This window comes from Eumetopias jubatus, unplaced genomic scaffold (genome assembly GCF_037043125.1).
Source record: "Eumetopias jubatus isolate StellerSeaLion01/CBP00866 unplaced genomic scaffold, mEumJub1_p1.0 scaffold_2, whole genome shotgun sequence".
Lineage (NCBI taxonomy): Eukaryota > Metazoa > Chordata > Mammalia > Carnivora > Otariidae > Eumetopias > Eumetopias jubatus.
Window position 1 is genome coordinate 109,534,229 of NW_028274808.1, and position 27,297 is coordinate 109,561,525.

At 39.2% G+C, this 27,297-nt stretch overlaps 1 protein-coding gene across 6 annotated transcripts in view; it reads right to left on the reverse strand.

The window, feature by feature from the left end:
• Positions 1–27,297, reverse strand: part of ANK2 (ankyrin 2) — a 318,287-nt gene that overhangs the window by 81,817 nt on the left and 209,173 nt on the right. For all 6 annotated transcript variants that reach the window (XM_088021069.1, XM_088021067.1, XM_088021068.1 and 3 more), the window contains 8 exons: positions 22,302–22,499; positions 19,265–19,363; positions 18,660–18,758; positions 13,256–13,453; positions 10,098–10,196; positions 9,296–9,394; positions 3,435–3,533; positions 2,423–2,521 (listed from right to left, as the gene is read on the reverse strand). In XM_088021069.1, coding sequence (XP_087877195.1) covers positions 2,423–2,521; positions 3,435–3,533; positions 9,296–9,394; positions 10,098–10,196; positions 13,256–13,453; positions 18,660–18,758; positions 19,265–19,363; positions 22,302–22,499 — 990 coding nt within the window. The remainder of the gene's footprint in view (positions 1–2,422; positions 2,522–3,434; positions 3,534–9,295; positions 9,395–10,097; positions 10,197–13,255; positions 13,454–18,659; positions 18,759–19,264; positions 19,364–22,301; positions 22,500–27,297) is intronic.

Sequence of the window (27,297 nt, forward strand, 5' to 3'; positions counted from 1 at the left end):
TTCATTATGTGAAAAAAAAGTATGAATGAAAATCTCTTCCCAAAGAGAGGAAGTGCAAAGTAAGAAGGCTCACATAAGAGACAGGAATAAGTTCATATTTTCAATCCTTCACCCCAAACTCAATTTCACAAAACAATAAAACTCAATTCTAAGAATCAATTCTAAGAGTCAGAAAGTAAAAATAGGGTGGTATCAAAACATGTTACCCATACAATTACCCATTTAGACAAAGGGGGTACTTGTTTAGTTAATGTGGACAATGACTTCTTACCCCAACTAAAAGCAAACATGCCATTATGTTTTATATTTGTCAGCTTTTTATCCAGGAACTTGATTTCTAAGTAGAGTGGTTTTTATTGGGGAAATGCTCAGCTGGGCAGGGCAGAGGATAATGGGACAGAAGAAAAGCTCACAGGGAGCTCTAAAAGCAGTTTTTGTATTGCACTAAAACTAGATGTGGCAGAGATACGACTCCACGTCTAATTTCTGAAAGGTATCTGAACTTGTTTAGTCATAGTATTTAGCAAGCTAATTGCTTCTCTTTTCAAATATAGATCTATATAGTTAAAGTCATTCACTCTAAGTAATATTTATGAGCCTGGGATCTCTTTGAAACTGAACATGTAAGTTCCGTAGTTTTGTTGATGTTAAAGAATTTATTTTCTTACAAAATGCAAGTCTCCTTCTCCACTCCCATTAAACTCTAAGCTGCTGGGGGGCTGGGGGGGGGTAATGTTTTCACCACTGTTGACTCTTCAGCCCTCAGCATAGAGCTCAGAGCATATTTTATACACAATAAATATTGAAGGAACGAATTAGTTAATGAAATGAATGGAAGAAAAGCAGGTCAAGTAGCAAAAACAGATGCAAGCTTGCCACCTAGTGGTCACTTGATAAAAATGTATGTACATGATAACCGGCAATCCGAGCTAATAAAGTTTACAGAAAACATGACTCCCAAGAACAGATGTACTTGGCCAATCTTGCCACTACAGGCTTCACTTATCTGTGATTTGCACACTGTTTCAAAGATGCCAAATAAAGACACATATGTATAGGTCCCTAATATGAAGACTTTCCTGGTATAAAAAATGATTATAGTAAGAAAAAGCCATTAAGATTCAGCCATATAGAGCAACTCAGAAGTATAGTGATGGGTAGTGACAAGACTTGTTTTTCTCCCCTATAATTTATTGAAGCCATACTTTAAATCTTTTAAAAATATTGTGGTGTATTAGCCAAAGGTTTTAAGACTCTGCTTGAGAAAACAAGCAGTACTATTCTCTCCCATTTAAATTCAGGCTGTGTCTCACAGTTCATTAATAAATCATACTCCACTCTATTAAAAATTTCACATCAAACCAACTGTATTCCATCTGCCTCAATGTCAACAGGGACTTGGTGTCAGTCTGAAGAATAAAATTCCTTTCTTTTTCCACATATCTGTCAAAAGAAACAAGTGTTCTAAAATTCTATACACATCCTTTCCAACTTAAGGCATTTACTAGAACCCCATTCAGATGTTTTATGTTGATTTGTGATCTTACTGTCTCTAAAGAACATCTAATGTTCTACTGTCACTCTATTTTTCTGTTTTGAAAGAGAAATTAAAGGGCTGCTGTTCTTAGAGTCCATGCTTAAGAAAAAAAAGTTAATAAATAAGTGCAAAGAGAACAGCACTTTCACTTTCATCTGTGAGTCTCCCTATGGGGAGGCCTCCTTTAAGCTTTGCTCCAACTGAATGGGACAAGAGCCTTAGGACTCATTAGTCCCATAGTCTTCACTCTCCTGGAGTTTCTCTGGCAAAGGCCATCAATGATCCCTGCTCCTCCTAAAGAATCAGCAGTCATATTCAAACCAGCAAAAATAAAAAATTTTAAATATATGCCCTTGTCGTGATACAGATACAGTTGACCTACTAAGTACAACCAATTTCCTTTTTCAATAAAAAATGATCATCAGAAGTAAGAAAGTAAGGAGGAACCGTTCTCACGGGAATTCATTTGACCCAGTCATCAGCCCAGTATCAGGAGGATTAGGGTCTTTCCAGAGGCTGATGTGACCTCCTGGCTAAGATCAGAAGTTTGCTCTGGAGTGTCCTACCACTTTGCCAGTGGTAGGTGTCACACCCCACTACAGTGAAAGGGCAGAGCAGCCCCCCCCCCAAAAAGCAGTGGGAGAAAAAGGAACTAAATATTATACAATTACGTTTACATTTTATATGGATTTATGTTAACGAAAGGAAGCTAAAACCCCCATATTAGTTGTGTAAATGCACTTACCTCCACATACTTCCATGCTGTACTATATATTCACCCAAAGAAGTTCCAAACTAAAAGCTCAACACATTTTATAAGTGCAAAAGTATGTGGCTTGAAAGCCAAGACAATAGAACCAAAGCCCATCAGCTCCTTCTACTCACCGTGGTGGTGGTGGTGACCTCCTCTGTTACAACCTTCAGGGTGTCGACCACGGAGATGTAGCCCAGACGTTTAGCAATCGCCAAGGCGGTGTTGCCATTCTGAAGAGAGTGAAAGAGAGAAAGAGTGAGAACTGAGAGGCAGGACTGCGCCATGAGCCAATGAGCTCACCGGCTGCTCCGCAAGAGCCAGCATTTCCTTCCAAAACAAGGCACAGCTTAGGAAAATCACTAGTTTTTACCATTACATCTGAATCTCTTTGTAACTTCTTTAGACTATAGCCCGGGTCACCATGGTAACACAACAAGCTGCATCTGCCTGCTCTTCTAATAAGAAGCACTTGACGCTTTAACCCTGAGGTTGTCAAACATCTCTACAAATATTCCACTGTGTTTAGCAAAGTACCTCTTGAACTGAGGATGCAGCCTCCAAAAATTATTAGGCAGTACCGAGGACTGCTACTCTTCGTCAGAGGCCAGGCCATCTGCTGCAGGTAAGATGTTACCACAGGGAACTCAGTCACATATTTAGCTACAGCTGTGCAGAAGCTCACAGTGCAGCAAAATAACACAAGCAAGCAACTCCGGCTCCAGCGCCGGCCACTGGGGATCCCGGTTTGTTTAACTGCACCGCTTAGTTTACATTCCAATGGCTCCACGTCCCGAGGAGCTTTGTCTAAGCCAGCAGCCTCGCCAACCGGGCTCCCTTAAGAAGGCCGGGCGGGAGGGGTGAACTCGCGCTCACATCTGAGCACCAGCTGTAAGCAGAGCACGTTCCAGCAGCCTAAGCGCAGGGCCCCACTCCCCCGAGAGAGACGGCCGAGGCAGGCCGACTGCTCTCCCTCCCCGGGAAGCGCTGCCCGAGAAGTCATGCATCCCGGGCTTCCCAGAGTGCGGGGGGCTTATCAAAGGGGGAATGTGTCTGAACCCGGCTCAGACAAGGGGCCGCCGGGGCGGGCGAGCAGGAGGAAGCGGCGGTAGCCGCGTGGTGCGGGGCAGCCGGCGCCTGGCTTACCGCGGTGGTGGCGTTGGGCTTGGCCCCGTGCTGCAGCAGGACGTTGATGATGTGCGTGTGGCCCTGCTGGGCGGCCTGGTGCAAAGGCGTGTAGCCGTTCTGTAGGTGACGGTGGCCATGGACCCAGCAGGATTTGCAGCAGGAGAAGGAAAACTAGGTCAGCCTTCATGTTGCGTTTCTTGGTATTACTTACAACAAAACCATCAAGGATGTTTATTTGGTGCTCAGTTTCCCCACCAACCCCATTTCTCAGCAACAAGCCCTCCCTCTCACCTTATGGTCTGCTAAGCAAAGCGAAAAGACTAGTTTATGAAATAGGAAGACTAACAAACTCCAAATTACAGCTATTGTTATAAGTTTAATTAGCATTAAAAACGGGTATGCTGAGAGATTTATAATGACAAAAGAGCGTTATCACAATGATTTCTTCCCTGGGGAAAAAGAAAGTAACATGTTTTTAACTGCAGCTTTCAAGCTGCAGCCGGTAACACAAACCACACTGCTTGTCATGACTTTTCTAATAATCTTTGCGCCAGCTTTAGGGCTTCTAAATCAATGGAGGTAAATCTGAATCAGCTTTGGTCAAAGAAGGGCACGCTTAGAGAATGGAAGAGTTCATTGGATGATGAGTGGCCCACTCTCAATTAAAAATGACTTTAAAAATGAAGCTCTTTTTAACATTCTGGTCTAAACGGGAAGTTTCAATGAAAGCTCTGCAATCCATGATTTGTGAGGAATTGCTACTGAGGTTAGTGTGCAGCCAATCTTGCTCAGAACTCTGGTAGGTGGCGGGTGGCACAGGTTGGTTGCATATTCACATTAATTAAACACATGGCACTGGAATCCTTGGAGGCAAACAAAACATTAATATCATTCATTGAACATTTATTTTGTGCCAGATGCCAGACCTTGTAGTTGTCTTTTAATCTTTATTGTCATCCTAAAACTGAGGGTGCTTGGTACAAAGGAGGTGTCTCATAAATTATGAGTGACTGACTGAATAAATGATTGAATAAATGTTTTCTTCCCATTTCAGAGATGATGAAATGGAAAAGAACAGTTAAGTGATTTCTTTGCAATCGTTCTAGGTTCAGAACCTGTGTGGATCATGATAGCCAACGGGTATCTGACGACTTTTTTTTATTATCTACCTGCCTCACACTGATAAAATTTTATCCGTTGTCTGGGTTCTAAGTTCTGAGCAGCCTATTCATAATCATAAACTTGTAGGAGTATATGTCCCTTTTATCTCCTGTCACTGCTGCCTCATGCATGACCAACGTGCATTTTTGCCACTCCTGTCTACATAAAGTGTCTTTCTGTATACACAAGGTGCCACATGATTCCTTCCTTCTATGCTTTTGCTGTGGCCTTTCCATCCACGGGGATGCCCCTGTATTTGTGAGTCTATCAGTCTGCGTGTCCTTCAGTCTGGAACATCATCAGCTCTGCCATGTTTCTATATATCCCTCCCATGGCATTACCCCCAGGAAACCTGGAAAAGAAGCCCATGACAGGGACTCTGAGAAACTTACTGCTATTGTAGGGAATCTGCTCTCAAATGAGGTAATCCATGGACATTTGAGAAGCATAAAGTAAGTGGTATTTTTTTCCCTGAAAATTCTTCTTCATCGTGTTTACAAGTATTCTACCAACCAAACTTGTTCACCTCTTCAGTATCAACCAACTTAATTCATTTAGCAAGCATTTACTAACCACATGCTATGTGCTAAATAAGAGACACCGTGCTTACGTAAATTAATAACGCCAGAGTAGCATTCTTGCCCCCAAGAGCTCACAATTTACTGAGTCCTCAATGCACACAGTGTCCAGGAAGGTGTCTCCCGGGCCTGATTTAATTTAACCTTTACCTGAAGCCTCTGGTGCATGAGCATATTTGCTAGGGAAGTCTGGAGCAACTTAAAAACTTTTATGGGAACATTCGGTTGCAGCTTATCCAGGGTCTTAGGCCCATTCTGCTAGGAGCTCTAGACCCAGTTCTACCAACTTCTAGCGTATTCCTAAATCCCTCTAACCCTCCATTTCCCCATTTACAAAATGGGAATAGCCAAGATTTCAAGTCTGGTGAAGGATTATATATGTTGCCCATGAGACTTTAATTTATCTAAAGTTCTATGAAAATGCTGACAAACATTATTTCACTTTTTTTCTTTCTCATTGAAGAGCTCTATGATCTTTGCTGCATATTTTATAAAAAAAATTTTCTTTTACATGCTGATGTTCTAAACGCTTTTTGCAAATTAATCATGTAATTAACCAACTCTAGTTCTCCTCAAGCTGATGTTCATAGGATTTTATTTTAATTTTAAACAACTAGTAGTCTCATAAAAAAGTTCACTTTTCCAGATTTTTATACCAGATCATGAATGTTTGAGGACTAAAGGCAATACATGTTTACATTTTCATAGCAACAAAACCAATTTTTAGTAACCATAGTTACATGAGATGTGAGGCAGAAAACACAAATCCTTTTCCAAAATTGCCATTCTGTGTGAAAAAAATTCTGAAGTGTTTATTAAAAGAACATCTTTTGATTTATGTATCTATCCACGCCCCTGAAGACATTAAAAGGTGTATTTACTTCTAAAAGCAAGTAAAATCTACAGAGTTCACTTAAAAAAACCCTGAAAAATTAAAATGAGATTTTTCTCTTAACCAAATGTTTATGTGAATGCATACCCAACCCCAGGTAGGTAAATGATGTTATCTAGACAATATGTATGGCTCGTAAATATTATTTCAACAATCACACACTTAACAAAAAAATACGGTAACTGTTTTCAAGTTCCTCCAAAGTCTCATTGCATAGCTGCATTTATTCCTTTCAGGAGAAGACCTAGATTCCAACAGGAATCTTTCCTGTATGATTATGTGTTATCTGACTCGGCAAAAAATGGTGTTGGGTGCTGATGCCTGAGAATTCCTATTAGAGCTTTTAAATAACCTCAAAGTACAATTTCATGAGCACTCAAGAATTGCTCAGAACCTAGGCAGCAGCTATTCGTGCTAGAGTCAGATGAAGTTTGGAATCTTGAATGTCAATAGTATTGTTTATAATTTTAAAAATAACTATATTTTTTTAAAGATTTTATTTATTTGACAGAGAGACACAGCGAGAGAGCGAACACAAGCAGGGGGAGTGGGAGAGGGAGAAGCAGGCTTCCCGCCGAGCAGGGAGCCCGATGCGGGGCTCGATCCCAGGATCCTGGGATGATGACCCGAGCCGAAGGCAGACGCTTAACGACTGAGCCACCCAGGCGCCCCTAAAAATAACTATTTTGAATTCATCTGTAAGTATGGCGATGTACAGACACGATTTTGTTTCTGCTTCTAAGAGAATATAAAAAGACTGACTTTCATATCTTCTTATGTTTCTAATTATTAGCACTTTGAATGATGACTTTGAAAACTCACTAATTTAGTGGAGCCCACTCACACAGTTGCATTAAGAATTTCTGATACATAAACTTAAAAAAATAAACATGTAATTCCGTATTTCTTTGGACCAAGGAGGTTGGAGCTGCAAGTTATATTATACATAGTAGCAGCAGTTGTATTATTCATTTCTCTTCCCCTTGAAACAATCTGAGTGCCCTGAAGCGTGGTGTTATGTTCCAGCCTTGCTTTGCTGAATAGGACCCTTCAGTTTTACCCAGCCGCTGGGTAAAAACATTTGGGATCAAGTCAGCTCTGCGTTATCCTTGACAACTTCCAACCCAGACCTTACACATCATTGCTTCACTAAGCATTATCATGTGATATTCCAAATGTAACAGAGTTGGTGGGAATGGTGGGGATGTAAACTGGTGCAGCCATTATGGAAGACAGTATGGAGATTCCTCAAAAAATTAAAAATAAAAATATGGCCCAGCAATCCCACTTCTGGGTATTTATCAAGAAAACAAAAACACTAACTCAAAAAGATATATGCACTCCCACGTTCCTTGCAGCATTATTTATAATAGCCAAGGTATGCAGCAACCTAAGTACCCATCAGTGGATGAATGAATAAAGAAAGAAAATTGCGGACACACACACACACACACACACACACACACACACACACACACACACACAATCTAATATTATTCAGCCATAAAAAGGAATGAAGCCTTTGGGATTTCTTTATGTCCCATTTGGGACAACATGCATGGACCTGGAGGGCGTCATGCTAAGTGAGATAAGTTAGAGAAAGACAACTACTGTATGATCTCACTTGTGTGTGGAATCTTAGCAAAACAAAGCAAAATCTGAACTCACAGATACAGAGAACAGATTGATGGTTGCTAGAGGCAGAGGGTGGAGAGTTGGGAGAAATAAGTGAAAGGTTATCACAGGTTAAAAAACATTTTTTAAGTGAAAGAAAATGGATTTAAATGTTATGTGATATTGGGTGTTCTGTTCTCAGCTATCTCCTCTATATTTAGACGGAGGGATCCTTCCCTCAGGGGTCAAGAGGAGGTGATTAGAACATACCGCATCTTTTATAATGCATCACCAGTAAAAACACAAAGATTTTAAAACTAAGTACTAAGAATAGAAACGTTTTACATGTGCATTTAAAAAGGAAGCACTGTTGTTATTCACAGGACTCAGTAATCAAAATGTTCGAGTAGTGTGAGAAAGCATTATAAAGGTTGTAGTCTCAGGATAGATGAGATTTAAATAAGTAAAAGAGCCTCGTAGGAGGGTAAAACAGGAAAATATTGAGTTGGGAGAAAGTGAAGCACGAATAGGCTAGTTCAGTTGTAGGGAAGTTATGAAGTGGTCATCTGGCAACCTACATTACATCAGGTCACATTACAGAGGCTCAAAATCCTGGAAGAGGATGACTAGATCAGAGAACTCCTCAGGAGAAGAAAGCAACAGGATTTGATAAAAGGTAGGAGAGTGAATGATGACAGATAAGATTTTGGGTATAGTGAGTTGACGTTAATGACCTGTAGTGATGTGGAAGTTAGAGCAGTGTACACAGTAACAGTTAAGACCTTTGGCCCTGAGCCAGACTGTCTGGACTGGAATTCCAATTCTTCCAACTAATACTTTGTGACCTTAGATAAGTTATTTAAGTTCACTATGTAAAACAGAGATGGTAATAGCACCTGACTATGAGGTTATTTAAGGATTAAATGATTTAATATATATAGTCCTATATGATGTATATGTGACTCCTAGCATGCACTTAATGAATATTAGTTTTAAAATTTAAAAAATGAGAGGCGCCTGGGTGGCTCAGTCAGTTGGGCGCCAGACTCTTGATTTCGGCTCCAGTCATGATCTCAGGGCCCTGGGATCACACCCCACATTGGGCTCCGCACTCATCAGGGTGTCTGCTTGAGATTCTCTCTCCCCTTTTGCCCCTCCCCACACTCACATGCTCACTCCCACATGCTCCCTCTCAAATAAATAAATATTTATTTATTTGATTTAAGAATGAAAGGCACAGAGTCTCAGCTGCCTGTCTATAGTTCCTCATACAGAAGGAGGGGATTTCAGGAAGGGGAACCAAGGCCTTGAAACAACATAAAGAACTGGCTAGAATATAAAAGTGTTCTATCTAGCAGGCTTCTTTTTTTCTGTAGTAAATTGTTAACTGAATAAGAGCTACTTAAGCTCTATAATAAAAGTAGTTCTGAAGCTAAGCTACATGGCTGACAGAGGCTCTGAGAATGAAAAGTCTCAAACACCTGCACAAAACTATACTGCTTATTCAAAGTCACTTTAGAAGAACTAAGAAGGAAAAAAGATACATTTGTAGCTATGGTGAGCTAGTGAAGTATTCATATGGCTGAACCTCTTTGCTTATAGAAAATGAAAATGAGTACAAGGATTTTATTTACCTTGGTTTTTGCGTTGACGTTTGCACCCTGCTTCAGAAGAAAGTTGACCATTTTCACATTTCCATAGTGACAGGCCACAATTAAAGGGGTGTAACCAAGCTATAACAAATACATAAATATATAAATAAATAAATGCATACTTACTCTAGCAGTTAATACTCAAAGGGAGAGGGATTAGGTAGAATCTCAGTAATGGTAGAAAGGGTAAAGATTCTATTCCACTGTATAAATACTACTGAGCAGATTATCTACACTTCCTGTGGATACAAATATGGACAGAAGCAGATCCCTGAGCACAACGAACTTAACACCAGCAAAGGAAATCAGACATGTGTATGACTTCATCTGACAAAGAACAAATAACTGAATCTGGAAATAGAGAAGAAAAACTGAGTCTGATGGGAGGATCTGAAGGAGATGCATGAAAATGTAGCTTTGGTGGGCTTGAAAATTTTAACGGCATAGAGAAGGAAAAGCCATTTTCAGGACCAAGGGTTGGAGGCAAGCAAATACAGGAAGAAAAGAGCAAGTCATCGGGACTGGCAAAGCAATAAGGGAGAGAGGCTGACTTAGCCAGCAAAATCAGAATCCTTTTATAAAGGGTCCTGATATCATGATCTCCACTGGACTTGATTGTGGCAAAAATGGAGAACGATTATAGATCTGTGAGTAAAAGAGAATCATAATTAATTCAGAATGGACTTTTGAGGAAGGGTGCTTGGACTGGGGGTGACCTGAATGGGGGCTACTGGGAGTCATCCAAGTCAGAACCTGTCACAATATTGAAAGTGATTCACTTTACCTTCGTGTGAGCATCCTGGTCAGCCCCGTGCTTAGTAAGAATGTCAGCAACATTCACTTTATCTTCCTGGGCTGCAAGGTGTAAAGACGTGAGTCCACTCTATAGAGAGAATGGAAGCAAATGGGTACATTTGAAGAAGAAAATATGTTTCATCATCTATAATAGCATGTCTTGAAAAAATCCTGGAAAATTCATAGCCTCTCCCTAGCACCTGCCAACTTTTGATCTCTAAAACAGACCCTCCAAGTTAATATGCCTTTCTAAGACATATTCTCTAAGTTAATCAACAAATTTTGTTTTCTTTATTTGGGTACTTCTATTATGATATGAGAACTTTAAAATAACTCAGCTAATAAGCTTCCAAACAACATTCATTTCAAATCCATCTGTGCCTCCTGCTGAATCTATTTATTCCCTTAAATAATTAACCAACTACTACTTCTACTTTTTAACCATAGCAATAATCTATATTTTCATCAATAAAATGTCATATCAAGGTAAAAAACGTACAGAGTTACAGGAAACGAGTTCAGGACAGTTTTCTCCAGCACTCAAGGATAGTATACTATTTGGGGGGTTCCTCTAACTGCTAAATAAAAGTAACCCCATCATTTATATATAGCACCATAAACTGGTTAGTTTTATATAAAATGTTTGGCATTTATACATCAAGTAAATATTCTGATTAATTGTATATACAGCTCAAATACAGTTAAGAACTAATACAAGATGGAAGCATGGAGAAAGGAGAGGGAACGGGTGCTTTCCTCAGTCAATGCCACAATCTAGCAGCCTCACTACGTGTGCAAGTAGCTTCCAGCACACAAAACTGAAATTAAAAGAGTATCTTTAAAACCTAAATCATTTGTGTATTTAACAGGTGTTTTCTGAGAATCTTTCATATGCCAGGAGGTATTCTAGGTATCTGAATATATCAGTGAACAAACACTTCTTCCCTATATTCTAGCTAACAGTATATTCATACCCTCTGTTTCTCTCCCCCTGCTACTGCTCAAATACCCAGTATATTCATCCCTCCCTGTGCATCCTGCAGCTAATACACTGAGTTAGGGAACTTAAGCTCTGAGTTGGCAACTCCCCCTTCCCCCACTCTCCCAATTCATGTCCAGAGAGATTCTACCAGCTCCCCTGACTGTGGCTTTGCAGATCTGCCTTTCCACAGTCAGCCAGGTTCTTCAAAATTCATGATCTCTAGCCAGGGATCTCTAGCCATATCTGATTCCAGATATGAATATAAATTAAAAATAGCACTTTTCAAAATAAATTAAAAACAGCACTATCAGAAGCATCACATGATCAGTTTCATGAAACGTCTAGAATTTCATTCTACTCAAAATTTTCCTTGATTTGTTTATGGATTTCTTGTGTTTATTTTCAAATGAAGATTTGTTTTTGACAGACAATAAACACTATCTGCCCCCTTCATATACTGATGCTAAATGAAGTATTCTACAACTGGTCTCAGTGAGAATATCCCCAGTAGGGGAAATGATCACCTGGATGGCATGATGTCAATGGCCACAAGAAAATCCATGCCCCAGACTTTAATGACAGCTGAGGCATTGAATTTCACCATAAAGCTTTAGCATGTTCATTTCTGTTAAAATGCAAATATCTTTTGGAGGAATAACTCTATCATTAGCTCTCACTGTACTTAAGAAAAAAAGATCCATGAGGACTTCTGATAGAGAACAAAGGAGCGTATAAGGGCAAGGGATTTACTGGAATACTTCTGAGTGATAAAGACACAGAATAGGACTCTAGAGGCATTCAAGACAACCTTTTTCAAAACTATTTCTAAAGGAAATAATGCTACATAACCTACTGATAAACATTATTTTTTTTTAAGATTTTATTTATTTGACAGAGAGAGACACAGTGAGAGAGGGAACACAAGCAGGGGGAGTGGGAGAGGGAGAAGCAGGCTTCCCGCAGAGGAGGGAGCCTGATGCGGGGCTCGATCCCAGGACCCAGGGATCATGACCTGAGCCGAAGGCAGACGCTTAACGACTGAGCCACCCAGGCGCCCCTGATAAACATTATTAAGACCAATTTACATATGAGTTTCCAAAAGCACTAACTAGCTCAACAGTGAGATAGATGTAGAAAACACAGTACTTGTGTATTTGTGAAAAACCCTAAGAAACTTAATTTTCACTAAACCCATACCTTGTGTTACAAAAAGCATTAAGAGTTGTAAGTGATGAACTAACTTGTAAATATAGGCTTCAATTTTTAGTTTCTCAGAAGCTGACTCCAGTGGAGTACATAAAGTGTAAAATAGATAAACATTAAATAGGTAGGTAGGTAGGTAGAGTTGCAGATATATATGTAGAGAAAGAGGGAGATGTATAGACAGACATGTAATTGTAAAAATCCAAGTATTTCCATATTTGAATAATGTCTTTTCCCCCTATATTCCTAACTCTTACTCTATTATAGTTAATATGCTTGCCCACAAAGGCTGAAATGACTGAGGTTCTTTATTAAAAACATTGATTCTCTGGCCGCCACTACCAGAACCACCCAAACTAAGCTAAAGTTGGCTCAGAAATCTCTATTTTACTGAGTTCCCTGCATGCGTCCCTCCCCCAGCCCCCAGGTGCCTCTCATGATCAGCTGGGCTGGAGAATGGCTTGGGTAGTGGCCATGGACCAACAGCTTAGAATCAGTTGTTTGGGCCAGAGCCCAGATGAACTGTCACCTCTCTCTCTGTGTATCTCTCTCACTCTCCCTCTCTCTGTCTGAAATTTAGAATTAAGACCAGCAGGTACTGTGGCAATCTGGACGGACTGCTTTAACTGCCGTGATGTTAACTCTTGGGAGCTATAGGGTCACCACTTTGGTCACATACACAATGAAACAGAGAAAGTAGATCTGTAGAGAGAGGTAAATGAAACTGACTTGCAGGGAAAAGTCAAGATTCAAAAATGTAGCCATACAGGCAGAGAGTCGGCCTCTTGCTTCCTTGTGGTTTTTATCTCATAAGGCTCTGACTGTTATTGTCCTTGAATTCTAGAAGTAATCTCTGTTTCCTTTTAATACATCCCCTCCTTCTGTTCCAAGTTATCTTTGATTGGTTTCTGTTTACATTCATCTGAGAGACTCTTGGCTAAAACAAGAGGCAAAAACAATACCTTGGTTGACATGTGGATATTGGCTCCCTTATCCAGAAGCAAGGTGACCATATCCGTGTGCCCCTCCTGTGAGGCCAGGTGGAGTGGGGTTACTCCTTGTTTTGTTACAATGTTAGTCTCTGCTCCATAGTTCAGGAGCGTGGAAGCTATCTGCATTTGATTCTTCTTGGCAGCAATATGTAAAGGAGTATAGCCATTCTGGAAAAAAAAATAAAACATATCTTGTAAGCTTAGCACTTGCCTTAATATATATCTCCAAAGGAAATAAGAATCTCTCATCAACAGAAAAGTTATAAAGTGAGTTTACAGTAAGTCCAAATTCTTACCCATTCCACGTTCCCATCTAACACCCAAATCTTTACAACCAATATCACAAGGCATCCATTCTATTGTCAGACAGGTATAGACACAAAAGCCCCAAAGCTTAACAACTTCTTCTTACAACATTGGTTCTTTCCTGCAGAGCAACATAAAATAAGCCAGGTTCCTCTCCCACATGACTGTCCTTGAAATACCTGGAGATGGTTTTCATATCTCCCTTTAGGCTTCTTTTCCAGGTTAAACTTCCCCGGTCCTTTAACTATTCCTGATAAAAGCCCCATTGCTAGACCTCTCCATTAAGGATGACCTGTTCTAGACTGAGTCTAGTTTGTCAATAGTGCTCTCGAATTGTGCAACCTGGAACTGAATGCTATACTTCAGACACAGTTTTAGTAGTATGGAATACAATGGAATTCTTTCTTTGATCTTGTTATAACACTCCTGCTATTATGTATCTGGGTGGATTGTACTTTTTATTCATTCGATAGCTATTTAGTAAGTTGCGAGCATGTGCCAGGCAGTGTGCTAGGTATAGGGATACAGAAGTGAACAAGACACAATCCCTGTCTTTAAGGGGTTACATTCTAGTGGAAAATATATTAAGCAACAAAATTGGCTTATATCAATCCTGTGGCCTATTAAAATCCTAGATCTTCCACTTGTCTCTACAATCTGTGGGCTCAAAAGTAGAAATATGAGGCTACTAGTTTTATGTGGCAGTTTGTGGAGAGGACCAGAGGAATTCATACTTGGGTTACAAGAGCCAAACGTTAATCCCTATACTTAGTTAAAAGAAAAAACAAACAAGCAAACAGACCTCTAGAACAAATGTTAGTCTGGAACCTATACTGTTTCCTGTTTCCTTTCCTTTTTCAAGTCTGGTAGAATTTTCCGTGAAAAACATATAATAGAAATTTAAGAGTGGCCTTGCCATGAACTGTGATATAATGAAGGTAAAGACAGCATAACGATCAATTGCTTCTTGTGAATCTATCATAAGATAATTTTAGGTTATGTTATTTCCTGAAGTCTAACTGCAAAGGGCACCAAAAATTAAAAGGAGTTTTGAGAACTTAAATGTCTTTATATGCCATCATCAAATCTTGATCCTCAATGATCTGATCTGATCTATCTACTCTGCCCCCATTTCTCCAAGCAAAAATAAGCATCTTTCAGTTCAGATAAATGATATTTCTCTTTAAGCTGCTGAGGAAATTTGGCAGCTCTCCTTAGAAGCCTGTTCATGGTCTGATCATTGGTCCCAGATGCTCCAGGTGTTCTAGAACACTGCACGTGGACCATGGGCTCTATTAAATTAAAGAATACATAAATTTTTGTGGACCCTGTAAGTTTAGCATCTTTTTTTTTTTTTGCTATAGTGTTTTCTTCAATCCAAATGTCCCCCATTCCTGCATGTGGGCTCTACCAAAGTTAGGTGAATTATCAGAGTAAATCTACCAAGGTTAGGAAGTCAGAGACTTACATGGAGGAGGACAGGAGGTTTTATCAAAACAACATACGAGATCGTTAAAAAGAGTGTCAATTTTGGCAATATAAGAGATCTGACTGTCCAGCAGATACTTGATCTACAAGATCTAAATAGCCCTCCTACTCCATATAGAGTGAAACTTTTTGGAACCAAATAACCACACACAGAAAAAAAATCCAGTGAAAACTAAGAAAAGCTTCTGGGCTCTGGTAGAAAGAAGCAAACAGGCTCTAGAGTTCAAGGGATTATGTCTGTGGCTAGGGCAGGTGGTTTCAGTGAATAGAGAGTCAAAAGTGGAGATGGGGGTATGCCTGCGTGGCTCAGTTGGTTAAGCATCTGCCTTCGGCTCTGGTCATGATCCTGGGGTCCTGGGATCTAGCCCCCACATCGGGCTCCCTGCTCAGTGGGAAGTCTGCTTCTCCCTCTCCCTCTGCCCCTGCCCCCTGCTTGTGTTCTCTCTCTCTATCTCAAATAAATAAATAAAATCTTTAAAAAAAAAAAGTGGAGATGGGGGTGGGGGTACAACCAACTAGAAGCTCCTTGGAGTGGCCCCAGAACTGAAGACTCATGCTCATCAACAGGCTGGGGCAGATGAGTGGAAGATACTAGAAGAGCCTCCTGAACATCACCCTACTACGGATGTTGGAGTAGACATTGCTCTACCTGGTCTTATGGACTCTATGTGTGTACCTAAGAGTAAGGACCATACACTGTAGAGGCTAGAGATCAGGGCTATATTTGTCTTTTTGGGAAAACCATACAGATTATTTTATAATTTAGGTCCTCTCTCCCAAGTAGATTGAAAGTTCCTTGTGGTAGGAGAACAAAAGTTTTACTACACTCCTTTCTTTATACATAGTAAGAGTTCAAATAAAGTGTTGTTGGGTATTGATGAAATCTTTCATATCTATATTGAGAATGGCCAGCTTGGAGAGTTAATGAAAAAAATACTGGTATGTTAAAGGAGTAGGTATTTTTCTTCCATTGAAATAGTTGCTTAGTCTTCATTCTTTCATTTAAATGTATTGAGAATCCACATAATACTGTATGAGATAATTTAGGGATATGTAGATGAATATGATATGATTACTGTCCTCAAGTAGTTTATCATCTAGTAGGAAGAAAGACATCAAATAAATGCAGAACTGATGAGACTACTGAGAGAAGGATATAAAGGAATAAGAATGATATGCATAATTATAAATATTTGCCCTCCTCTTTTTTTTTTTAAAGATTTTATTTATTTGACAGAGAGAGACACAGCGAGAGAGGGAACACAAGCAGGGGGAGTGGGAGAGGGAGAAGCAGGCTTCCTGCTGAGCAGGGAGCCCAACGCGGGGCTTGATCCCAGGACCCTGGGATCATGACCTGAGCCGAAGGCAGATGCTTAATGACTAAGCCACCCAGGCGCCCCTGCCCTCCTCTTTTGATAGTTAAAATATTTTATTATTAGTGTATATTTGTACCAATAAAATATGCATGTATATGTACATGTATAAATGTATATATGTAGATATATATGTAGGTATGTTATAAAGTTATGTATATTTATATTGTATCATATATAATATATACAAAATATATGGTATTATGCAGAGTATACTTTTTATATAGAATATCCCATTTTATTATATGTGTATACATGTACTTTAAATAGCCTGGTGATGGGTATTAAAGGGCACGTTCTGCATGGAGCCCTGGGTGTTATATGCAAATAATGAATCATGGAACACTACATCAAAAACTAATGATGTAATGCATGGTGGTTAACATAACATAATAAAAATAAATAAATAGACACATGAGTACACATATACATATTTATATAATAGAAGTGGAATAATTCTCTCTCCGCTACTTTGGGACATAGTGGACCTAATGGTTAAGACTGCTGGTTCTAGGGGCGCCTGGGTGGCTCAGATGGTTAAGCGTCTGCCTTCGGCTCAGGTCATGATCCCAGGGTCCTGGGATCGAGTCCCGCATCGGGCTCCCTGCTCCTTGGGAGCCTGCTTCTCCCTCTGCCCTCTCTCTCTCTCTCTCTCTCTCTCTCTCTCGCTCTCTGTCTTTCATGAATAAATAAATAAAATCTTTAAAAAAAAAAAAAAAAGACTGCTGGTTCTAGGAGCACCTTGCTGGCTCAGGCAAAAGAACAGGTAACTTTTGATCTCAGGGTTGTGAGTTCGAGCCCCACACTGGGTGTAAAGATTACTAAAACACAACAAAACAAAACAAACTTAAAAAAAAGAGTGCTGGTTCTAAAGTCAAATTGCTTGAGGTCAAATCTTAGCTCTATCACTTATCAGTCAAGTGACTTTGGATAAACAAATTAACTTATTCAAATCTCACTTTTTTATCTGTAAAATAAAATTATTATGACACCAATCTCATAGCATTATCATGACATTAAATGAGATAGTGCATGCAAAATGGTAGGTACAGTATTTGGTAAATGGGAGTTGTGCTGTTTTATTATGTCATCTAACATAGCATGAATATTTTCCTAACACAATAAATACTTTTTAAATAAATCCTGATAAAATATATGTTTGAATTAATGAAAGATGCAATGATTATTTCATGTATTATGTGAAATTCATGATTTTCTGCACAATAAAGGGGCAACCCAAATAGAAATGCCCTGTCCGTTGGTACAAGTCTTTGTTGGCACTGTCTCAGAAATTGGTGATACATATACATCAAAAAGGAATTCCTAGTCTCGGAACTTAAAAGGATGTATATTAGAGTTAACATGGATGAAATACTTAAAGAAAAAAGAAACGAAGAGCCTTTCATATGCCATAATGAAAAAATTGAGGTCTAAAGGAATAGGCAAAAAAAAAAAAAAAAAAGGTTATGTTATGTCATAACATTCTGGTTATAGGGGAAAAGGAAAAACCTACTGCCTTTATTATGTTTCATTTCTCAAAATTCAAAACTTTAGAGTCTAAAACACTGCGTGTTAGCAGTAAAAGTCACCTCTACTGTTTTGTAGGCATATCGCCTTAATCTATGCTGACTTTTAAAAAATCTTAAAAGGCTTTGTGGAAATAACTGGTAGAAATAATAATAATAATAAATAGTACCAAAAGCTACTATCACTAGGACTATTTGCAGTTATACCATACCATGTGTTTAAAGAACAATTCCCTAAAACAACATAGAAGGAGCTAGAGAGTATAATGCTAAGTGAAATCAGTCAGTCAGAAAAAGACAAATACCATAAGATTTCACTCCTATGTGGAATTTAAGAAACAAAACAAACAAGCAAAGGATAAAAAGAGAGAGAGACACACCAAGAAATAAACTCCTAACTCTAGAGAACAGACTGCTGGTAATGGAGGGGGGTGGGTGCGTGGGTGGGTGGGGAGGTAGGATGGTTGAAACAGGTGGTGGGGATTAAGAAGGGCACTTGTCATGATGAGCACCAGGTGATGTATGGAAGTGTTGAATCATTCTTTTGTACACCTGAAACTAATAAAAAATTGTAGGTTAACTATACTGGAATTAAAATTAAAAAAATGAAAAAACAATTCCCATGTGCAGTCCGATTACAGTTGCACCCTATCTCTGCAAATCCTTTTCTGCAGTCCTCACCTTGGCCGTGGCATGAGGGGAAGCGCCCTTCTCCAGTAACAGCAGTGCTACCTTCTGGTTGTCATAATGAGCAGCAACGTGGAGGGGGGTAAGGCCGTTCTGTAAAGGGTGTGTTTAAATTCAGCATTAATAAATTAGCGTGAGCTGCCCTGAAGCTACCCAAAAGCATGGAAACTGGTATCGATTAAGTCCATGTTAATTAATTAATATGGTCAATAAAAAAATCAAATAATGATTTTCACATTAGAAACTTAGCTAAAACTGAATATGTCTGGTGGAGTGTACGTTGGCACAGGTTATCTGGATAGCCTCCATAAATAAAGTCTGAAATGCTATGCAAGAATTACTACATTAACATTGCAAGGATTCTTCTAAATTTAGTGACAAGGACATACATTGAAGGCACAGCTCTAAATGCCTTCTACATTAGTGTGGATGTGGACAGGTCACGGGCAGATATCCCCCTCGTGTCTATCTGGCATAGTTTCATCAGTCGCCTTCATATACCTTTCAGAAGAGTGAGAAAAATATCTTGAAGTACAGATCTCCAAAGCTTCCAACCTGACTGAGTTACGTAACTGTCATGCATTAGTAAAACTCTTTACCTTCCCGGCAGAATCTGCGGCAGCGCGGCGTTGTAAGAGGAGTTTTGCCACATCCAGGCTTCCATACTTGGCTGCTACATGCAGGGGAGTAAAACCCTTCTGAAAATGCGAAGAAACAAAAGTAAAATGTAATCTTTATTTTTGTGAGTCCTAACAAAATCTTTTTGTTTGTTTGTTAACATACTGAGCAAACTATGTTGAGTCTCTATTTGGGAAAAATATTAGAAGCATTAAATCTGTTAGCCATAAACAAGGACCAGAATAAAGAAGGAAATTTAACATGCAAGAGTTTGGCTTGATAGATTGAACAAAACAGATTTTATTTTAAGGGCTTGCAAACTGAAATTTGACTTTATAGGTTTGAGATTTATAAAGGCCACTGGTGTCCCTAAAATGGTTCTCTTTAGTGATTGGGGGTGGGGGTGGGGAAAGCTTGTCTTTTTCCTGCCTCTAAAACTAATAGGATTGAGACAATAGCTGCCTTCTCTCCAATCCTTCTTTTTCTATCCTTTTTATAATACCTGAATTCCAAATTTCTTCATTTAAATTTTAGGATATTTCAGCAGCCATGGTAAAAAAAAATTACTGTGATTCAGTTGATTTGCATTTTCTGCAGAAATAGCAAGATAAATGGTCGACAGAGGGAAAAAAAAAGCTCACTACTAAAAAGCACCTCCCATCCTGTTATCTAGCCCCTTTCCCAGAAGACCCACACTGTATAAAAGACCAATTCCTTTTGTAAAATACACTCTACTTCTGGCATAACGTTGAGCTGATTAACGTCAGACTTTTAAACACACCAGTGTAAAGCTTTTTTAAAAGAATGCTCTGTTACCCATGTTTATATGTGCAGATTCAATGTCTTGTGTGCCTAACTAATGTCATTCTCCGTCATTAGCTGTGTTACAAAAACAGCCAAGTCCCTGGACTCAGATCTCAAGGATGGCACGGTTCCTACACCATGATCTCAAATCCATCCTCTTGGCTAGACAGTCTAACCACATGCTCTTCTGGCACCAAAGTGAGAGTGGGAGAGTTCTAATGCTGACCGGGGCCTGTAAAACACACCAAGCAAATGTGCCTGGTGTAGGTGGTCTAAGGTATGGCTTATCCTTGGGACCACTGAAGCCCTCATCACAATACAGAATTTCTCCCAAGAAACAATATTGCCCTTTCACAGTGTCACCACACGAATTATGTTTAATTAAGACGTTTTTCTTTTCGCTTCTTTTTGAACATTTGGTACTAATCAGTCCTTGGAGGAGAGTGATTCTTTCACTTTCTCCAAATGTGGGACAAATATAGGAAGTATTTCCTCCTCTTGCATTAGTCTGTTTCAGCCAACATTTATGGTTAATGTTCTCCCTCTGCTCAATGTCCACAATGATTGGGGTGACACTCAGGATGAAGTAGAATTCTTTGAGAAAAAAAACACATGGTAAGGAAGAAAAAGAAATGCCTTGTCCTTAAAGTCCTGCTGGAATAGTGATCCAGCCCCTTTATAAATTTGGAACATATTATTAGACAAAACTACACAGAATCTTTACTGTAGAATCACAAAATAGGGGTTGGAAAGCATCTCTTGAGTCATACATCTTCCTTCTTCCCCTGTGTTAATTTCCTCAGGATTTCATTTACCCTCTGATATTTAGAAACACTCAAATAGCTTTAATGATGATGAGTCAACTATTCATCAGAACCCCAGTGAGTTCCACTATTGAACTGCTCAGTTTAATAGTTCCTTCCATTTAACCTCAGTACTTGACTATGGCTTTAGATATATCTTTTAAATCCTAAAAATCTTGGCAAGGCACTATGTTGTATTCTCTATTTCTGTACTTTACATATCTGAATTTATTTGTCACCTTCATCTGATGAGATGATCACCCAGTCTTTCTTGGGTTGTTGTTGTTATCACTATTACATTTGTTGCTTAGTTTCTGACTTAAAAAAAAAAAAAGACTTCTAAAATCCTTTCAACTCTTCAGATTTCAGCATTTGAATAATTATCAGTTTCTTACATTAAAACATGTTTTATAGCCACAAGCAACCAGATTAAGTCATAATGGCTAGTAGGCTGTTCCTACTTCTAGGAGGACAGATGCCACAACATTCCTTGAGTTCATACTTCTCCCTCAGATGTAGTACTTATGACTATTTGCTATGAGTAAATTGAAAATGTCTTTTAAATAAGATGAATCACTGTTGTATTTATGGGAATTATTCTGCCTTGCAAACAATACACTTGTTGTGGGCTTTAAACTTGTCTCATTTTTCTACTCTTCTGTACCCCTCCAATTTCTTTTGCTCTGATTAGCTGAGTGTGTTCATGTCACATCCAAGTAGTGAATTTCAAATAGAATGTATCAAGTGGACAAAAAATTATTCTGCCCTAGCATGAAACTTTGAACATAAGTAAAATTCAGGCTGGTGTATACAAAGAATATACAACTAATAAAGTGCTTCTCTAGCTCAGCTCTATTTAGACACCGTAAATACCCAAGCAAGAATATAGCTGATAAATATTAGAGAGCAGAATGGGAATGACAGCGGATACCAGAGTTGGAAAAATGCAGAATCAAGTAAGGTGAACTTCTAGATAGTACTAAAACTCTTAGCAAATATAGTATTGCCAATTTAATGCAATTTTCTTTTCTTCGTTAGTAATACTAGTTCAATGTATTGGGGAACCTTCTATTTTTTCTCTTGGGAATACATTATAGATTTTCTAATGGAAAGAAAAGAGAAAGTAGCCCTTGCTCTATGGAAATAATCTTAGTTAAAAAAGCACCAGACACCTGTATTAGAAACAATACTACTTAGAAGGATGGAATCCAGCACTCATTATTAAAAATATTATATGGGATTTCAAAATCCCTTTTGATGATTTAGGAAATGAATCTAAAATATTCAAATAGAAAGAAGTAAGTCAGAGCCTAAAGAAGATCTACCCTTCTTGATACTGGGGATAGTAGAACAGAGGAAGCCTGACTAGGGATCCCTCTTAGTCCATGTTGTCATGGAGCCATCCCCTTACCTTGGTAGCTAAGGAGTGGGCTGCTCCTGCTTCCAAGAGGACTGATGCCACATCTACCTGGCCTTCCCTGGCAGAGATGTGCAGGGGCGTGTACCCATTTGTCGTGGCTGCATCTGGATGAGCCATATGTTGTAGAAGCAGCTGGACAATTTCTGTCTTACCCAGGCGAGAGGCAATGTGCAAAGGTGTCTGTTCCTCCTACAACTCAAGTCAAGTCAAAAATTAGTGCCAGAACAAGCCAGACTTCACTGATAACACATTTCACTCAGATGTTTCCTGACGTCTTCTTGGAATCTCTAGGAACCTCTACCCAAAAAGGAAATTATTACTACTCTGACCACGATTTACTTTATATTTTGTTATGGAGGTGACCTGTTTGGTCACAAAAATCTCTTAGATTTTCTTAGTAGTGTGTACTTCCATGAATTTGGTCATTGTTTCCTGGGCACACCAACATGTTACTCAACTGATTAAGGCCTCAGCCCTCACTTACGCTTAAATATAAACCAACTTGTGGTTCTGAATAAGAAAGAAATCTAGTCCAGAAGTACTAAGACCTAGATTCTCATCCAAAAGCTTTCACTAAGAGATGGTATTTATTCTGGGAACTGTATCAAGAGAGAAAGAATGAGGGATGCTGGGAAAACTGTTCTTACTCCACTCAAACAAGCCAAGGATAGAAATGCTGGTCATTTTCTTCAAGGAGAGACTGCAGATAAGATATTACAATCTGTTTTTTTTTTTTTTTTTAATGTTCTAGGAAACATTGCAGATGGTTCTGGGACTTGCATCCAGGATTTCAAGATGAAATGGAACTCCAGCAAGAAGCAAAGGGGGTTAAGTATTTGCCAAGTGCTTTCCATTTAGAAGTGCAGAGAGGACATAGCTGGTATAAGGAATAGGAAGGGTATGTTGGAAGAGGCTCAAGAAATCACCTGACTCTAATGTGTAGTCTGAAAATATTTTCATTTCAGTGTTGAGAGAACTAGGCCAAACCACTCTTTTATAAAAAGAAAATTGAGCATAACCTTAGTGATGAAAAAAAGGTATGTCTTTACAATGTGTTCAAGGGCATGTCATAATCAAAGTGAGGAAGGAAAAGCTGGGTCAGCTTTCTAAGCTAAGAATGAATGGAAAAAGGATATAATAGAGTGGGGAAGAGCTGTTCAAATAAATGTAGTATCTTAAAGTATAAGAAAGAAAGTATTCAGAGGAAGACACAGAAGGAGATGGAATAGCATTGTATGAATTTCAGGGTGGTGAGAAGTAAATAATAAATGACAATAACACAAGTGTTTTAGTAATAGAATTGGAATCTTTTTTAAAAATGCAATTTATAACCTTCCTTCATGTACAATGCATACTTAATCCTATTCTTACAAAAGACCCAAAAGGAAGGCATAAGATGTATTATTAGACCATTTTCTGGAAAACGGAGGTTATTGGGAATTAAAGCGGTTCTCCAGGATTGTTCGAGGTCACCAGGCTATTAAAACAGGACTTGAATTCAGGCACTGGATTCCAAAGACATTCATTGGCCTATACATCCTACAGAAATAGACACAGTAAGTTGGCCATGGAGAAAACTAACAGAATGAGGTGACTCTCAATAGGAAAGGAGACTGACAACACTTCAGAAGATACAACTGTTCTCTGAAACACAGCAGAGAAGAAAATAGACAAATGGGGAAAATTAAATTACAAAGATAAACAGAGAACAAAACAACAATAAAAGAACCGAAGAACCTAAGAATAGCTATCATGAACATCTGTTGCTTCTGGGTTTCCCTTCTTGCACATCTGCCCAGCACAATTTGATAGAGGCAGGTATCGCAAGTGACATAATCTAAAAGGTGTTCTTGATGAGTGAGCGGGAGACCTGGGGCAATGAAGACACCTTCATCCAGAACTCATAGCAGCCAACTATTTGGTTAAATTATCAACTCTTGTCCTTTGGTTCTCAGACCCCAGAGCATTTAGGCACTTGATTTTGTTTGTTTGTTTTTGTTTTTAATTTTTTTAAGAAATAAACTGCCTTGCCTACTTTCTTCAACTTTTGGTATAGTCCTATCTGAAAGCAAAAATGGGAAGAACAAACAAGTTTGGTTAGAAAGTCTTTCCACTGGTAACTAGAGATATAAGACCTTTTAAGGTTTGGGTAATTATTTCCCTGTTGAACTGCAAAAGTTGAATTTGCTGCTCCAAACTAAAGTTAATTCAGGCCAAGGCAAAGAATTGGGAAAGCGCAGAAAACAATATTCATGGAAAGGGCTTTAAAAAGGGAGGGTTACCTTGATCCTCTAGGCCTCTTCCATATATAAGGGGTAATAATTCCCTCATCATAAAGTGTCATTGACTGTGATACAGCCTGGACCAGGAAGAGATGAGTTCTGCCTTACTCCCACAAGCTATAGTCTTCCAAAATTAGGAAGACCTGCTGAGCCCCAACTCCCTTACCAAAAGACAGAAGTAGCAATGGCTTAGACAAGGTTCAAAGATTTGATAAAATTTCTGCCATTAATTTCTAGCTAACAGGATTCTCAGGAACTAAATCGACTGGCAGCTAACTCAAGTTTTAAGGTGAATTAAGTTTCAAGTGAGTTTAAGCCTTGGGGCCCTGTGATTGCTCAATCCCTAAACCAAATGCCAGCCCTCCATATTGTGCCAACAGAACATAGGCACCTCAAGTAAGAGAGCTCCCCGATGGGCAGGCCCCAGTGGTTCTCTCAGTCATATCCACGGAGGATACTGGACAAGGAAGGATCTTTGTGAGGGCAGGGTCTGGGGGCAAGCACACTGATTGACCAATGAACTTATGCCACTGCAATCCCTGGTCTCTTAGTCTGTCCAGCAAAATCGCCTTATGCTCTTGACTTAGAAGAGGATGCAGCTCACACTTTTTAAATGAGAGGCATTGGTGTGGTAAATGATTTTTCTTTCATTATATAGTGGGAGTAGCGCCATGATTATATAACCATGCGATATTATTTCTAAACCTGATTAAGAAGAATACAGACTATCCAGAGATCTCACCCTTGGAGTTCAGCATAGTAACTGAGTATAACTGCGTGACCATCTCCCCTTTGGGAGGGAGTGAATGATAGAGCAATGTATTAGGTTAAGAGAGAGAGTTTCAGAAGTACATGCATGTGGGTATGCATGCTGGGAAACCGAGAGGTAAAACAGAACAGATAGATTTTCATTTTTCTGTTCAATAACCCCTACACCCTTTTTCTGGGAAGAGCCCTCCCTCATTTGGGGAAAGAAGGCATCCCCCACTACATGTGGCTCTGGAGGGGCTGCCAATCATCTCACTCCACTTCATGGATGGACCACATGAATGGGCATGGAGCCCAGGCTTGATACTATATCCTGGCCATAGTGATCAGCCCAGGTGGGAAATGTGACTAATTAGAATCCTGTTGTTTGTTTAGATAGGAGAGATAAAGTCTCTCTTTATAGACAAAAAGGAGATAATGCTAGGAGAAGATACAGAATCAAGGAGGAACCCTTTTCTTACTCTTTCTAACTCCATGACCTCAGGAAAGACAGCACAATTTTGGATTTCAGGACCCTAAGCCACCCTACAACACATGGTTGTTCTGTGTGTTAAATAAGGTAATTCGTGTTAAAATGCTTTATGAAGTATAGGCCACTGTACAAATGTTAACTAAATCAAAGATTTCCAGGCAAACCTAAAGGGCTAAAAAAAGCAGAAACTCATGGTTAAATTACAACTTGAAATAGAACATGTAAAAAGCAAAACCTTAGCTTCTTGCTGCTCAGTATAATCCCAGGATCAGGAACACACCCATCGCCTGTGAGTTTGTTAGAAATGCAGATTTGGGGGACGCCTGTGTGGCTCAGTCATTAAGTGTCTGCCTTCAGCTCAGGCCATGATCCCAGGGTCCTGGGATCGAGCCCTGCATCGGGCTCCCTGCTCAGTGAGAAGCCTGCTTCTCCCTCTCCCACTCCCCCTGCTTGTGTCCCTCTCTCACTGTGTCTCTGTCAAATAAATAAATAAAATCTTTTAAATAAAAAAAAAAATGCAGATTTGGGGCCTCACCCGAACCTACTGAGTTCATTCTGCATTTTAAAAAGATCCCCAGGTGATGTCATGCATAATGACCTTTCAGTAGCGGTGGCTCAGTAGCATGGCTCTATCAGGCTGTGCTAGTTTCTCCTGTCTGCAACCAGAAGGATGCTATAGGGAAGGAATTTTAGTTGCAACTTAGGATAGGTGGTAGAGCTGAAAAAACAAAGGATCATGACATTTGATATTTAAACAAGGAGGAATAAAAAAATTAAAGATTTTATATACATATGTAGACGATGACACTAAACGTAGTTGCGAAAGGAAGTAAAATGATAGAATTGGGGGCGCCTGGGTGGCTCAGTCAGTTAAGCGTCCAACTCTTGATTTTGGTTCAGGTCGTGAGATTGAGCCCCACATGGAGCCTGCTTAAGATTCTCTCTCTCCTTCTCCCTCTGCCCCTCCCCACTCACACAAACGCTCTCTTAAAAAACAACAAAAAACAAACAACAAAAAAACACCAGAACAATTGAATTGATGGAATTTGTGTGTAAAACTTTTAAAAAAAGAATAAATGTTACAATATTTCAAAGTAAAGAGTCTGTAGCTAGTGGTTTGGAGGAAGGGGTTTCAGATAGTATCCAGACAAGCATAAGGCAATAATAACAGGCTAAATTGATAACATAAAAAAATTGACAAAGACACATGAAAATAAGCAAATTTCCATTAAAAATAAATTAAAATTTGAATATAGACAAATATTAAGTGGTTTTATTTTGAAAGATAAACAGGAAACCCTTTTGTATTAAATATAGATTACAAATATTTACCAGAAATATTATCATAATTTCTGATAAAAATAGTGAAGTTCATGATACTCAGAGTACATTGATTGACCATAATTTTTTTTTAAATAGCTGAATGCCAGGTAACCTGGAAAGGAAATGAGAATAGGCAGAGCAC